Source organism: Podarcis gaigeae (genome assembly GCF_964106915.1).
Source record: "Podarcis gaigeae genome assembly, chromosome: 14".
Lineage (NCBI taxonomy): Eukaryota > Metazoa > Chordata > Lepidosauria > Squamata > Lacertidae > Podarcis > Podarcis gaigeae.
The window spans coordinates 44,615,581-44,628,060 of record NC_139690.1 but is presented as its reverse complement, the minus strand read 5'-3'; the positions used below and the strand labels follow the sequence as shown (position 1 = coordinate 44,628,060).

At 47.7% G+C, this 12,480-nt stretch overlaps 1 protein-coding gene across 1 annotated transcript in view; it reads right to left on the bottom strand.

Annotated features, from left to right (window-relative positions):
- Positions 1-787: 787 nt before the first annotated feature.
- The window catches only part of KPNA7 (karyopherin subunit alpha 7), a 28,440-nt gene continuing 16,747 nt past the window's right edge, over positions 788-12,480 (bottom strand). The window contains exons 6-11 of the mRNA XM_083711618.1: positions 11,705-11,787; positions 9,875-10,138; positions 6,949-7,182; positions 4,236-4,418; positions 3,206-3,355; positions 788-1,022 (exon numbers count right to left, since the gene is read on the bottom strand). Coding sequence (XP_083567744.1) covers positions 936-1,022; positions 3,206-3,355; positions 4,236-4,418; positions 6,949-7,182; positions 9,875-10,138; positions 11,705-11,787 — 1,001 coding nt within the window. The 3' untranslated portion in view covers positions 788-935. The remainder of the gene's footprint in view (positions 1,023-3,205; positions 3,356-4,235; positions 4,419-6,948; positions 7,183-9,874; positions 10,139-11,704; positions 11,788-12,480) is intronic.

The following is a 12,480-nucleotide window of genomic DNA, read 5'->3' as shown; positions in this document are numbered from 1 at the left end:
GCTAACAAATTATTATTGCTGCTAATAATAATAGAATTCTGCTATACAAAGGTTTGGCAGGCAGCCCTGTTAGAAACACATTCACCTAAATTAAAGGTAGCCAGAAGACAAAGCAAGCACGCTAACTTTTTTTTTTTGTTTGCAGTTTGGTGCGTTCCTATTTCTTCTACGGATAAATCACAACATAATCACCCAGTTCCCTCAGAATATCAGGCTATAATGATAGCATAATGACTGTCCTGTATTTTGTTAGCTTCAGCATCTCTGCTCTGTGTTGCGTTCTCATTCTGCATTGTTCCCCCCTTTTTTCTGTATACTGAATATTGTGAAAACATATTGCGCACGTGGAACAAACATTCGACAGAAGCCTGCTACTTGTTGTTTTGGGATTCTTGCTATAGCAGAAATGAGAACTGTTGAACAAGTGACACATCTTTCACAAGTGGTTTGGCCACTCGTCACTTGCGTAAGTAGGTGTTTTGCAGGAAACAAACAAGCTTTGAGGAAGAGGTTGAGAGATGGGATGTGGAGATCTGTTTTCTGCTTGTTGCACAGGGGAAAGATGTGCAACCTGGAGAATGTCAGTATTTTGCAGGAGAGGTTCAAGCGCAGACCAGAAATTTAGTTTTGCACAATTAAAGTAAATTAGAGTGCTCTGTTGTCCTGCTACAACAATTCCAGTTTTTGTTTTGACTTTTTTTTTTGCAATTAAAAATGGAGCAGGCAATTCTAAGGCTGTTTTCCCTGAAAGAGCTAGCTTGAGATGCAGATTTGTACAAATGCAGGATTTATTTTTACATTATTCATTCATTACAAAAGCAGTATTTATTCATTACAAAGGAGCCCCTTTCCCCTGGTGGTGCTTTTAAATAGCCGAGTCAAACGTGGTGCCTTTCACCAAGTCAAGAAAGTGTGCTGTGGGCTGGGTCTCCCAGTCAGAATTTAAAGCAGTCTTGCATATCAGTCAAGAAAGGTGAAGGGGATGTTCCTTCTCCTGTTTCTGAAACCGAGTTTTCAGCTTGCTGATGATGAAGAGGTGGAGGTGGAGGAGAAAGAGAAGAGGGGACAATCATTGAACTGCATGGCGTCTTCAAACCTGCAATAGATTCTGCAACTGCCAAGTCCCCCATTCCAAGAATCCCAGTTTGTTATGCTACCCAATAACTCTCTAGCAGTCTTCACAGAAATACACTGCCCAGGAATCTGGGAGAAGAGAAAACTATCCTGTAGTTTGCTGGAATGCTGTCTTATGCTGTCTCAGATAGTCAAAACTCTGATCCACCTATCGTATTTTTTGCTCTATAGGACGCACCCGACCATAGGGCGCACCTTGTTTTAGAGGGGGAGAAAAAGGAAAAAAAATTCTCCCCCTCTCTGCTCAGCATCCCTTCAGCGAAGCGGCAGGAGAAACGGAGCCCCTTCCATTTCTCCTCCCACTTGGCTGAAGGGGCGCTGCACAGCTCTCCCTCTCTGCTGAAGCCAGGAGAGTCTTGCTCTCCCGGCTTCAGCAAAAGGAACTCGAAGCCTTTGGAGCACAGCACAAGTTCCCGCTGCACTCCAAAGGCTTCAGGCGGCTATCCCTGAAGCCTGGAGAGTGAGAGGGGTCGGTGCGCATCAACACCTCTCGCTCTCCAGGCTTCAGCGAAAGCAACGCGAAGCCACCGGAGGGCAGAGGGAACACTCCCTTTGCGCTTTGGAGGCTTCGCGTTGCTATCGCTGAAGCCAAGGAACCTGCATTCGCCTCATAGGACGCACACGCATTTCCCCTTAATTTTTGGAGGGGGAAAAGTGCGTCCTATAGAGCGAAAAATACGATACTTTAGTTCTGGCCAGCAGCATTTATCCAAGATTGCAGGCAAGGAATCTTTCCTAGTCCTAAATGAAGATGCCATTTGGGATTGAACCCAGAAAAACCTTCTACAGGCCAAGCAGATGCTCTCCTGTTGCCCTGCGCTCCTTTTCCCTGACGTCACCCAACTGCAGAAATCTTAGCCAATGAATTGTGCCGGTTGTCACTGGCTGGCTGTCTCCAGTGCACACATTTAAACAATTGTTTTGAAGCAAGAGGTGGACTTTGGTTTGCGATATCTGTATTTTGTCAGGGCGGGGCGGTGAGGAGGCCAACGCCTTCTCTCGTGGGAGGGAACCATTCTTCAAACTTAGAAACGTCAGCTTCAGGGGGGATCCTTGAAATCCTGCTGTCCTGTGAACTGGGAAACTTTTTAATAGAGCCTACGGGAAAATGTGTGCATGTCTGCGTTTGGAATGAAAAGAAGTTCTGTGACCGAGTTCTGCTGTGGAGCTGCAAGCCCGTTTCGTGCTAAGTTCTTGGTGACAGGCTCTAACAAGAGGCGGGAGAGAAAATGTCACTGCTGCATTATGAAAAGCAAGGCTCACTTTTTTCTCTGCACTGGCAACCTCTTGTACTACCAGATTGGCATGTAAAGACAAGGCTTTATGATGTTAGCCGCCCTGAGCCCGACTCTGGCCAGGGAGGGCAGGGTACAAATAAAATTTTATTATTGTTGTTGTTGCATTTTATTGGGGAAAAGCAGCATAAAAATGCCCACTGCCCAATTGTTCCCGATTCACTGCATTATGACATGCCTAGGATGGAAGGGAATACGATTACGGAATTCTGATATCTCTAGGTAAAGGTAAAGGGGCCTCTGACCATTAGGTCCAGTCATGACCGACTCTGGGGTTGCGACGCTCATCTCGCTTTATTGGCCGACGGAGCCGGCGTACAACCTCCGGGTCATGTGGCCAGCATGACTAAGCCGCTTCTGGCGAACCAGAGCAGTGCATGGAAATGCCGTTTACCTTCCTGCCCGAGCGGTACCTATTTATCTACTTGCACTTGACAAGCTTTCGAACTGCTAGGTTGGCAGGAGCAGGGACCGAGCAATGGGAGCTCATCCCGTCGCGGGGATTTGAACCGCTGACCTTCTGATCAGCAAGTCCTAGGCTCTGAGGTTTAACCCACAGCGCCACCCGCATCCCTTCTGATATTTCTAGTTTTCACTAATTTCTCCCCTTCCTTTTGTGTAAGGTTATTTTGGGGCTTTGTTATATTTCCAATAAGTAAATAAAATCTTTAGGGCGGAGGTAGGAAATACCCACAGTTGCAGTGCCCTTAACTCTCTTTGCTTAGATGCTGGACCATCCAAAATGTGCAGGGAGACAAATGCCAGCAGCTACTTACGTTGTCGGGAAAATATTTCTCAATGAGGCCCAGGGCAGCTCGGTAGACAAAGGTGTTCTCGTGAGTCTGGAGGGCTTCGATCTTCTCCAGGCCCCCCAGCTCTTCCACCAAAAGGCACAGCTTCTGTGTTGCACCCAGCTTCTCAGCAGCCTAATATTGGGATACAATGCAGGGTCCATCTAGTTCAGTATTGTCTACACTGATTGGCAGCAGACCCCCTATTTTTCCAGGTGGAAAGCCCTGCCAGGAGATGTGAGGGGGTGAACTTGGATGCAAGGCAGATTCTCTACTACTGAGCTGCCTGCAACCCTGCGCCAAAGAGGAAAAACTGTCTTCTTCCTGCAACAGCATCGATTCTAGGTTAGAATGCTGCTCAGTTGTTCTGGACCGGTTGGATGTGGAGGAAAGGTGGGAGGAGCCAACTGGTGAACCTTCAAGGGAAGAAGGCTCAGAGCCAGAGGTGGTGGGACAATGAGGAGCAGTCAGAGGGAGAAGCCTGGGAAGAGGAGGTGTTGGAAGCTGAAGAAGTAACAGGGCTTAGTGAGCAGGGAGACTCTGTGGCAGGGAGCAGTCCAGAATCAGAGGCAGAAGCAGGAGAGGAAGGAGGCCGAGAGAAAGAGATGAGTCAGGTTGGGGAAGAGTCATGGGTGACTTTCCCTCCTGCTACAAGAAGCTCCCCTCCCTGCCCCCTGGTCTCCTAAAACCTGAAGAGGTAAGACGACAGCCGGGCAAAGACAGGCAAGATGAAGAAGCAACAGATTGCTTGAGGAAAAACCAGAGAAGTAGATTTAGAGAGGTGTGGGAATGTGGAGACCTTCTGTCCTGCTTCACTGGGGCAAGATGTACTACTGGGAAGAGTTGCTGTGCTCACTAGGCCTGAGCTGTTTTGTTTCTTTGAATAAAGAGTTAACTGCACGGACACCTGGTGAGTTATTGCTGACCTGCTCCAGACATCCGTCTCTCTCTCCCCCCCATATCAGTTCTCCCAGGAAGCCTACCAGAGAAGGAGCGATAAAACATGCACACTTACCAGGAAGAAACTAGAGATGCTGTCCAAGACGACGAGGATAATTTTGGAATCTTTGATAGCCAGCAAGTTCAACAGAGGTTTAAGGACCCCTGCCTGGACCATTTCCTCCACTTGCTGCTCCGTCCCTCCAGTGGTGAAGTTGGCAACCGCCCACACAGCCTCCCTTTGGGCCCTGATGTCTCCCTGTTGAAGGTGGGGAAGGATGGGCAGGCAAGTGAATGCAAGACGGCTGCAGATCAGCCGGTTCTAGTACAGTGGTACCTCAGGTTACAGACGCTTCAGGTTACAGACTCCGCTAACCCAGAAATAGTACCTCGGGTTAAGAACTTTGCTTCAGGATGAGAACAGAAATTGTGCGGCGGCAGCGGGAGGCCCCATTAGCTAAAGTGGTGCTTCAGGTTAAGAACAGTTTCAGGTTAAGAACGGACCTCCAGAATGAATTAAGTCCTTAACCCGAGGTACCACTGTAATTCAACAGTGAACAGTGCTCAGCATGCAACAGCTGATAGCGGGACTCTCACCTATCCTGCCCCAACGAAAGCAGAAACCACTTCCTATAAATAATGCATGCCTTGCTTTATATGAAACTTGCATTTATTTTTGTTTAGCAAGATGTATACTGCCTAATCAGAATTGGAAACCTTTGGCCCTCTAGATCAGTGTTTCCCCAAACTTGGGTCTCCAGCTGTTTTTTGGACTACAATTCCCATCATCCCTGACCACTGGTCCTGTTAGCTAGGGATGATAGGAGTTGTAGTCCAACAAACAGCTGGGGAGACCTAAGTTTGAGAAACGGTGCTATAGATGTTGAACTTTCTGACAGCAAGAGCTGTTCGACAGTGGAACTATCTCCCTCGGGAAGTGGTGGACTCTCCTTCCTTGGAGGTTTTTAAGCAGAGGTTGGATGGCCATCTGTCATGGATGCTTTAGCTGAGACTCCTGCATTGCAGAGGGTTGGACTGGATGACCCTGGGGGTCCCTTCCAACTCTACAGTTCCATGATTCTATGAACTACAACTCCCATCATCCCTGATCACTAGCCAGGCTTCTTTCGATTTGTAGTTCAGCAACACCTGAAAGGCCAAAAGTTCCCCACATCTGAACTAAGCAGTTTACCTAAAATGTATAATATTCATTAAAAAATCAAATAGAGTCAACATAATTTATTACATTTGCTTGTTAAAGTATCAAAATGCATAGAGTCGACTGTTGTTTTTTAAAAGCAAGATCCGTACGTAATTAAACAACATGCCTGGATAGCCTTGCATAATCAGAAAAGCTTTTAGCAGAGCAGGCATTGAAAACAGTGCAACCTGTCTAATATTTTAAAACTTGCTTGGGTTTGGCAGTCATGTCACAGGCCGGGGCCAAGAGTCATGCAGAAACACCCTCCAGTTCCAGAGATTTTCACATTCCCCTAAGCATCTATGATGCCATAAGAACTAGAAACATTCCTCTTTCAATTAAGGTGGAGGGGAATGCAGATTCTCAGGAACGGCAACCCTTTTCTGTATGCACTCGGTGTTACGTATTCAGTGGTCTGTGCTTGCCTGAGCTTGAGTCTGGACTAAGGATTCTGAGCTCCTGTGTTCTGATTCGATACATGATGTCCAATCACAGAACATTTCAAGATTGGGGCCTCTGCCATTGGCCCTTGAACCCTGAATTGTGATTCGCAGCTTGGAAGTTTAGACAGCCAATCACCTGGGGAGTGGGAGTGTCCCAGGCTTTCAGGAATGTATACAGTGGTACCTTGGGTTATGAACGTACCGTATTTTTCGCTCCATAAGACACACTTCTTTCCTCCTAAAAAGCAGTGGCGTAGCGTGGGTTGTCAGCACCCGGGGCAAGGCAAGTAATTTGCGCCCCCTAACCCATGGATTTGCGCCCCCTAACCCTAACCCCCAGATGTTGCGTCCGGTGCGGCCGGCCCCCCCTGCACCCCCACGCTACGCCACTGCTAAAAAGTAAGGGGAAATGTCTGTGCGTCTTATGGAGCGAATGTGTGGTCGATCGCTGGCTCCCTTTCTGGCCCCGGCCCCTTGCCCAGGCCTTCATTGCTGAATGTTCCGCAGACGGAGGCTGTTTGTTTCCCCAGTGACATGTGACTGGCTGATTAGATTATCTGTCTGGAAACTGTAGAAACGGCTCCCTTTCCTTTCCTACTGTGAGTTGCAGAACTGTGTTGAACCCCATAATAACAGGATTTCCCCCCTTTGCAAAGTAAGCTCAACAACTTTGAGCTGATCCTCAAAAAAACAGGGCTTTCCCTCTTTCCTCCTCTAAAAACTCGGTACGTCTTATGGTCAGGTGCATCTTATGGAGCGAAAAATATGGTAATTCATTCCGGAGGTCCGTTCTTAACATGAAACTGTTCTTAACCTGAGGTGCGCTTTCGCTAACAGGGCCTCTCGCTGCCGTTGTGCCGCTGGCGCACAATTTCCGTTCTCTTCCTGGGGCAAAGTTCACAACCCGAGGTACTACTTCTGGGTTAGTGGAGTTTGTAACCTGAAGTGTTTGTAACCCAAGTTTGTAACCCTTGTATAAGCAGTTGTTTTGCCCCTGTTTCCCAGTTTTGTAGTTCAATAAAGGTTCTTGGTGTTATCGGTGTGTCTTGCCTCTTGTCTTAACACACCCTTCCACCAGCATTTAGCAATTACCGGCAGCATTCCCCAGCCTGAGCAAGGGAACCCAGGACAAAGCGAAACGTTACCTTCTCCAGCAGCTCCACCAGGGGAGGCAGGAGGCCGCAAGTGATGAGCTGCTGTATCTGGCTACTGGGCCCTGCTGCAATGTTGCTCAAAGCCCAGGCTGCCTCCTTCTGTATGGATGACTTAGGGTGGTGCAGGAGGTGTGGCAAGACAGACAGCACACCGGCGTCGATGGCCATCTGTGTCTGCTCGTCTGTGCCAGTGACTATGTTGCCCAGAGTGCGGAGAGCTGGAGTCTGAAACAAAAAACAAAATGCAGAAAAATTACAGGTTAACCAGGGGTGCTGGAGACGCCACCAGTATTCTGAGCATAACTCGCAAATACAGGGGTGGGTGGGTGGATTTCTGCAAGCGAGTTCCTCTCAGGCTCTCTTTTTTCCAATCTTTTAAGTCCAGTTCTCCACACGCGTTTGTGAATTCTTTTTCAGAGAGCCCTCCTTAAAAAATTCACCCACACATATGTGAATTACTGTATTTTTCGCTCTATAAGACGCACCAGACCACAAGACGCACCTAGTTTTTGGAGGAGGAAAACAAGAAAAAAAATATTCTGAGTCTCGGAAGCCAGAACAGCAAGAGGGATCGCTGCGCAGTGAAAGCAGCAATCCCTCTTGCTGTTTTGGCTTCTGGGATAGCTGTGCAGCCTGTATTCGCTCCATAAGACGCACACACATTCCCCCTTACTTTTTAGGAGGGAAAAAGTGAGCCTTATAGAGCAAAAAATACGGTATTTGAAAAGCAACTGTAATGAACAGATTACGCTAGTAGGACTGCAAGAAGTTCTGTAAGGAGGACTATTTGAAATATTGCAAGAAAGACTATGTTAATGATAATTAAGAGTAATAGAGAAATTAAGAAATGCAGAATAAGTGATAAAGAACGGAAAAGCATCAGAGGTTGTTGATGGAAGTCTAAAATATTGTATAAGATATTGTCAGGACTGCCGCTAGGTCCCAGCTCACAGAGGACCAACGCCCAGTCTTTATTAAAGTTTAGTTTCCATTTCCAAGCTCTGGGCGCGCAGACCCACGTCTCGACGCTAGACCGGCTAAGTCCCCTCTGACTCACTGCTCCACCCACACCAGTTTAAGATTCTAGCCCGGCTCCACCTCCTACGCTGCTCTTTCCTTTGCTGGGTCTTTCTGCCCTCTGGGGTTCCCTCCTTCCTGGACTCCTCTGACGCTGAGCCTCCTGAGTCTTGCCCCTCCCTCCGGCGGGCTTTAGGACCTGGCTCCCTTTCTGGGCTCCCTGCTGTGCCGCGCTCCTGTACATTTGAACTTGGCGCGCGCGCCCAGCCGGTGACTTTCCTTCTGACCGTTTCCCCGCTTCCTGATGTGGGCGTTGCCAAACCTGACTCCTCTCCTCCCTCTGGTGGTGAGGACACTGGTCCCGACTCCTGGGACTCCCCCTCCCCACTGCGCTCTGGTGGAGAAGCTGGTCCTGATTTCCAACTGCTGCTCAGGGACTCCCCGCTAGCCCCTTCCTTCTGGGGCTTCCCCCCTGGAGCCCCCTTCGCTCTGGCCACCGGCGCTCCCTTCTGTGAGTCTTCCGATTCGCTAGAGAGGCTTGTGGAATAACTCTGGCCACTGTCACTGCCTGCGCCTCCCTCGTACTCCTCCTCCTCACTCTCCATTTGCTCCCCCTCCTGTGTCTCTCCTTCTGAACCCCTGACAGATATGAAGTTATGTTAAAGGATTGTTGAAAATGGTATGTTAAAAAACAAAAAAAAATGCATATAAAAAAAATAAAAATCACCCACATCTTAGTGCTAAGTTCTCTCAATTGACATGCTTTTGCAGGCTATTTCCCCCAATGTAATATATTTTGTGTGTTACGCATACAAAACAATACAGCGTTTCTCAACTTGTGTCACCAGGTGTTGTTGGACTACAACTGCCATCATCCCTGACCACTGGGTCCTGCTAGCTAGGGATGATGGGAGTTGTAGCCCAGCAACAGCTGGCAACCCAAGCTTCAGAAACACTGTGATGCATTATCGTAAGAAATATTTGCATCTTAATACCCCTATATTTGCATTATTGTACTCGATATTTGGCCGGAGACCTGCATTGTAAAATTCAGAGAAGTGCAGGTTTCAAAGCAAGGCTGTGTTTCTTGTTCTCGTGTTGTTGGGATGTGAACTGAACTGAATTTCTGGCTCATCCCAACAGATGACCTGTGCCATCGAGGGAAAGGGAGAAATATATTTAGCAGTAGTCGGCAAGACTATGTGGCACTGCTATTCCTAAGTGCCTCTTACGCGGGTGGCGCTGTGGTCTAAACCACTGAGCATCTTGTGCTTGCCAATTAGAAGGTCGGTGGTTCGAATCCTCACAACAGGGTGAGCTCCCATTGCTTTATCCCAGCTCCTGCCAACCTAGCAGTTCGAAAGAACGCCAGTGCAAGTAGATAAACAGTTACCACTGTAGCAGGAAGGTAAACAGCGTTTCTGTGCACTCTGGTTTCCATCACGGTGTGCCAGTAGCAGTTTAGTCCTGCCGGTCACATGACTCGGAAAGCTGTCTGTGGACAAAGGCTAAAGCGAGATGAGCGCCGCAATCCCATAGTTGCCTTTGACTGGACTTAACCGTCCAGGGGTCCTTTAAAAAGGTAAAGGGACGCCTGACCATTAGGTCCAGTCGTGGCCGACTCTGGGGTTGCGGCGCTCATCTTGCTTTATTGGCCAAGGGAGCTGGTGTAGAGCTTCCGGGTCATATGGCCAGCATGACTAAGCTGCTTCTGGCGAACCGGAGCAGCACACGGAAACGCCGTTTACCTTCCCACCGGAGCAGTACCTATTTATCTACTTGCACTTTGATGTGCTTTCAAACTTCTGATCGGCAAGTCCTAGGCTCTGTGGTTTAACCCACAGCGCCACCCGCTTCCCTCCAGGGGTCCTTTACCTTACCTTTTTTTACCTTTACTTACCAGGACTGGCAGGTCTGCGTAGGCCAGGAGTTGCACCAGCCGCGGCAGCACCCCGACCTCCACCACCACATGGATGCGGTCATTGGAGCCATCCGTTAGGTAAGAGAAAGCCCAGCTGGCGTCCGCAAGGATGCCCTCGTCGTCGTACTGCAGTAGGTTCATGAGCATGGGGAGCATCTGTTGCACGGCTCCCATGGGAGGATACGGGTTTTTGCCTCTGCAGAGGTTGGACAGTGTCCATGTGATGTTGCGCAGGAACCCAACCTGGAAAACCAGAATCAGGTCCAAGGAAACCATTGGCTGAAACCAGAGTGGGGAAACACAACTTCCAAAGACTCTAGGGCCATGGATAAGCTCATAGCTGTCAACTTTTCCCTTTTCTTGCGAGGAATCCTATTCAGAATAAGGGAATTTCCCTTAAAAAAATGAAACATTGGCAGCTATGGATAAGCTATGCTTGCTGAGAGATCCATCACTTCCAGAGAACAGCCAGCCCCTGAATTTTGGAGTAGGGGTGGGGAAATTATTACATTCACAGATTGCCTTCCACATATAAATCCCAAGGCAATTTACAGACATACCGTACTTTTCTGTGTATAAGACAAGGTTTTTTTAAAAAATAAAATAATTATGATAAAAATTGGGAGTCGTCTTATACAGTGGTACCTCGGGTTAAGTACTTAATTCGTTCTGGAGGTCCGTTCTTAACCTGAAACTGTTCTTAACCTGAAGCACCACTTTAACTAATGGGGCCTCCTGCTGCTGCTGCGCTGCCGGAGCACAGTTTCTGTTCTCATCTTGAAGCAAAGTTTTTAACCCAAAGCAATATTTCTGGGTTAGTGGAGTCTGTAACCTGAAGTGTTACAGACTCGAGGTACCACTGCACATGGATAGTGCATAGTGGGGACATGCTATTGGTTTCTGCCATGAGCCAGAGATTGTCAGCAGCTATTGGGCGTGTTTTGGGTAGCTGCGGCCAAAGCTGGTGTTGATTTGCAATTAGGCGGGTGATTGGCATCTTCTGTTGGTGAGGGGGCAGACAATCAGTTGTTTTTGCGACGTGTACGGTCGTCAGTGTAGGCCAGGTGAGTGGGTAACCCCCCCCCCAAAAAAAAAAGCTCAACAACTCTGGGCCACCACCTCGAAAAAAGCTCAACAACTTTTCTTAATTTTGAGTCCCCCAAAATAAGGGGCATCTTATACATGAAAAAATATGGTACGCTTCAAAAGGCTAAATTTTTAAAACAAGAACTAGAATTTCTGAAATTCCTTTGTAATAGAACAGCTACTTTGAGATCTTGTATAGAATGTCCTGGGAGATTGAAGTGTTCTCCTACTGGTTTCTCTGTCTTGTGATTCCTGGAATCACAAGACAGAGAAACCAGTAGGAATCACAAGACAGAGAAACCAGTAGGAATTACAAAGGAATTTCAGAAATTTTGGTGGGTCTGGTGACTTCTGTTTCAGTGTATCTGAAGAAGTGTGCATGCACACGAAAGCTCATACCTAGAACTAACTTAGTTGGTCTTTAAGGTGCTACTGGAAGGAATTTTTTTATTTTGTTTTGACTATGACAGACCAACACGGCTACCTATCTGTAACTGGTACTCATGTCAAAACATGCTGATTCCCGGACCGTCCGTGGGCTGGATTTAGAAGATGATTGGGCTGGATCTGGATCTAACCATGGATTAACTGGTCTTTTCAGCTCCAGAGAGCCATATCTATCATCTATCTATCTATCATCTATCTATCATCTGTCTGTCTGTCTGTCTGTCTGTCTGTCTCTCTGTCTATCTATCTTCTAAGCAGGTGGAAGCAGAAACATACCGGACTACAAGGTGTCACCAACGACAGGAGGGGAGGGATTACATTGAAGCTGATCAGCACATCTCTATACTGTGGGCCATCACCTACATAGGATAAAGCATTGGAAATGGTAGTTACTCTCCAGGTGGGTGAAAATAGTGAAACACGGTCATCTCTCCCTGAACCATCCGTGGCGGCTGGTTTCCTTTGGCACTGATGAGACAGAGAGGAGGAAGACCAACAGCAGGTGGCGCCAGAGTCAATGCACCTTTTCCGTGGTGGCTCCCCGCTTGTCAAATGTTCTCCCCAGGGAGGCTTGCTGGGCACCTTCACTACATACCTTTAGGGTGAAAATGTTTCTCTATAACCAGGCCTTTGGTGGAGATGTGTGTGTGTGTGTGTGTGTGTGTGTGTGTGTGTGTGTATATATATATATATATATATATATATATATATTTGCTTTCGTAGATTTTCACGGGTACAGGAATGCAGGTTTTGGTGTCCTCGGGTGTCTTCCCGTGTAAAAGTTGGGGTGTCTAGGCGACGTTTCGACGAGGTCTCACTCGTCATCTTCAGGCTGGTGCTTTCGGCTTCTTGTTACTGGAACAGAGCGGGATCTCAATGTTTGAGTTCCTATAAATACTGTAGAGGGGGTGTGGTGTCTAGCCTCCAATGTTCTGGGCAGAGAGGAAGTTCCCAGGCTAGTGTGCCTTTTCTTCTTTTGTTCCTTAATTACTTGAGAGATACCTTGAGTGATTTCTTGAGTGATATCCTGAGTACCACTTAGGTGGGTCATT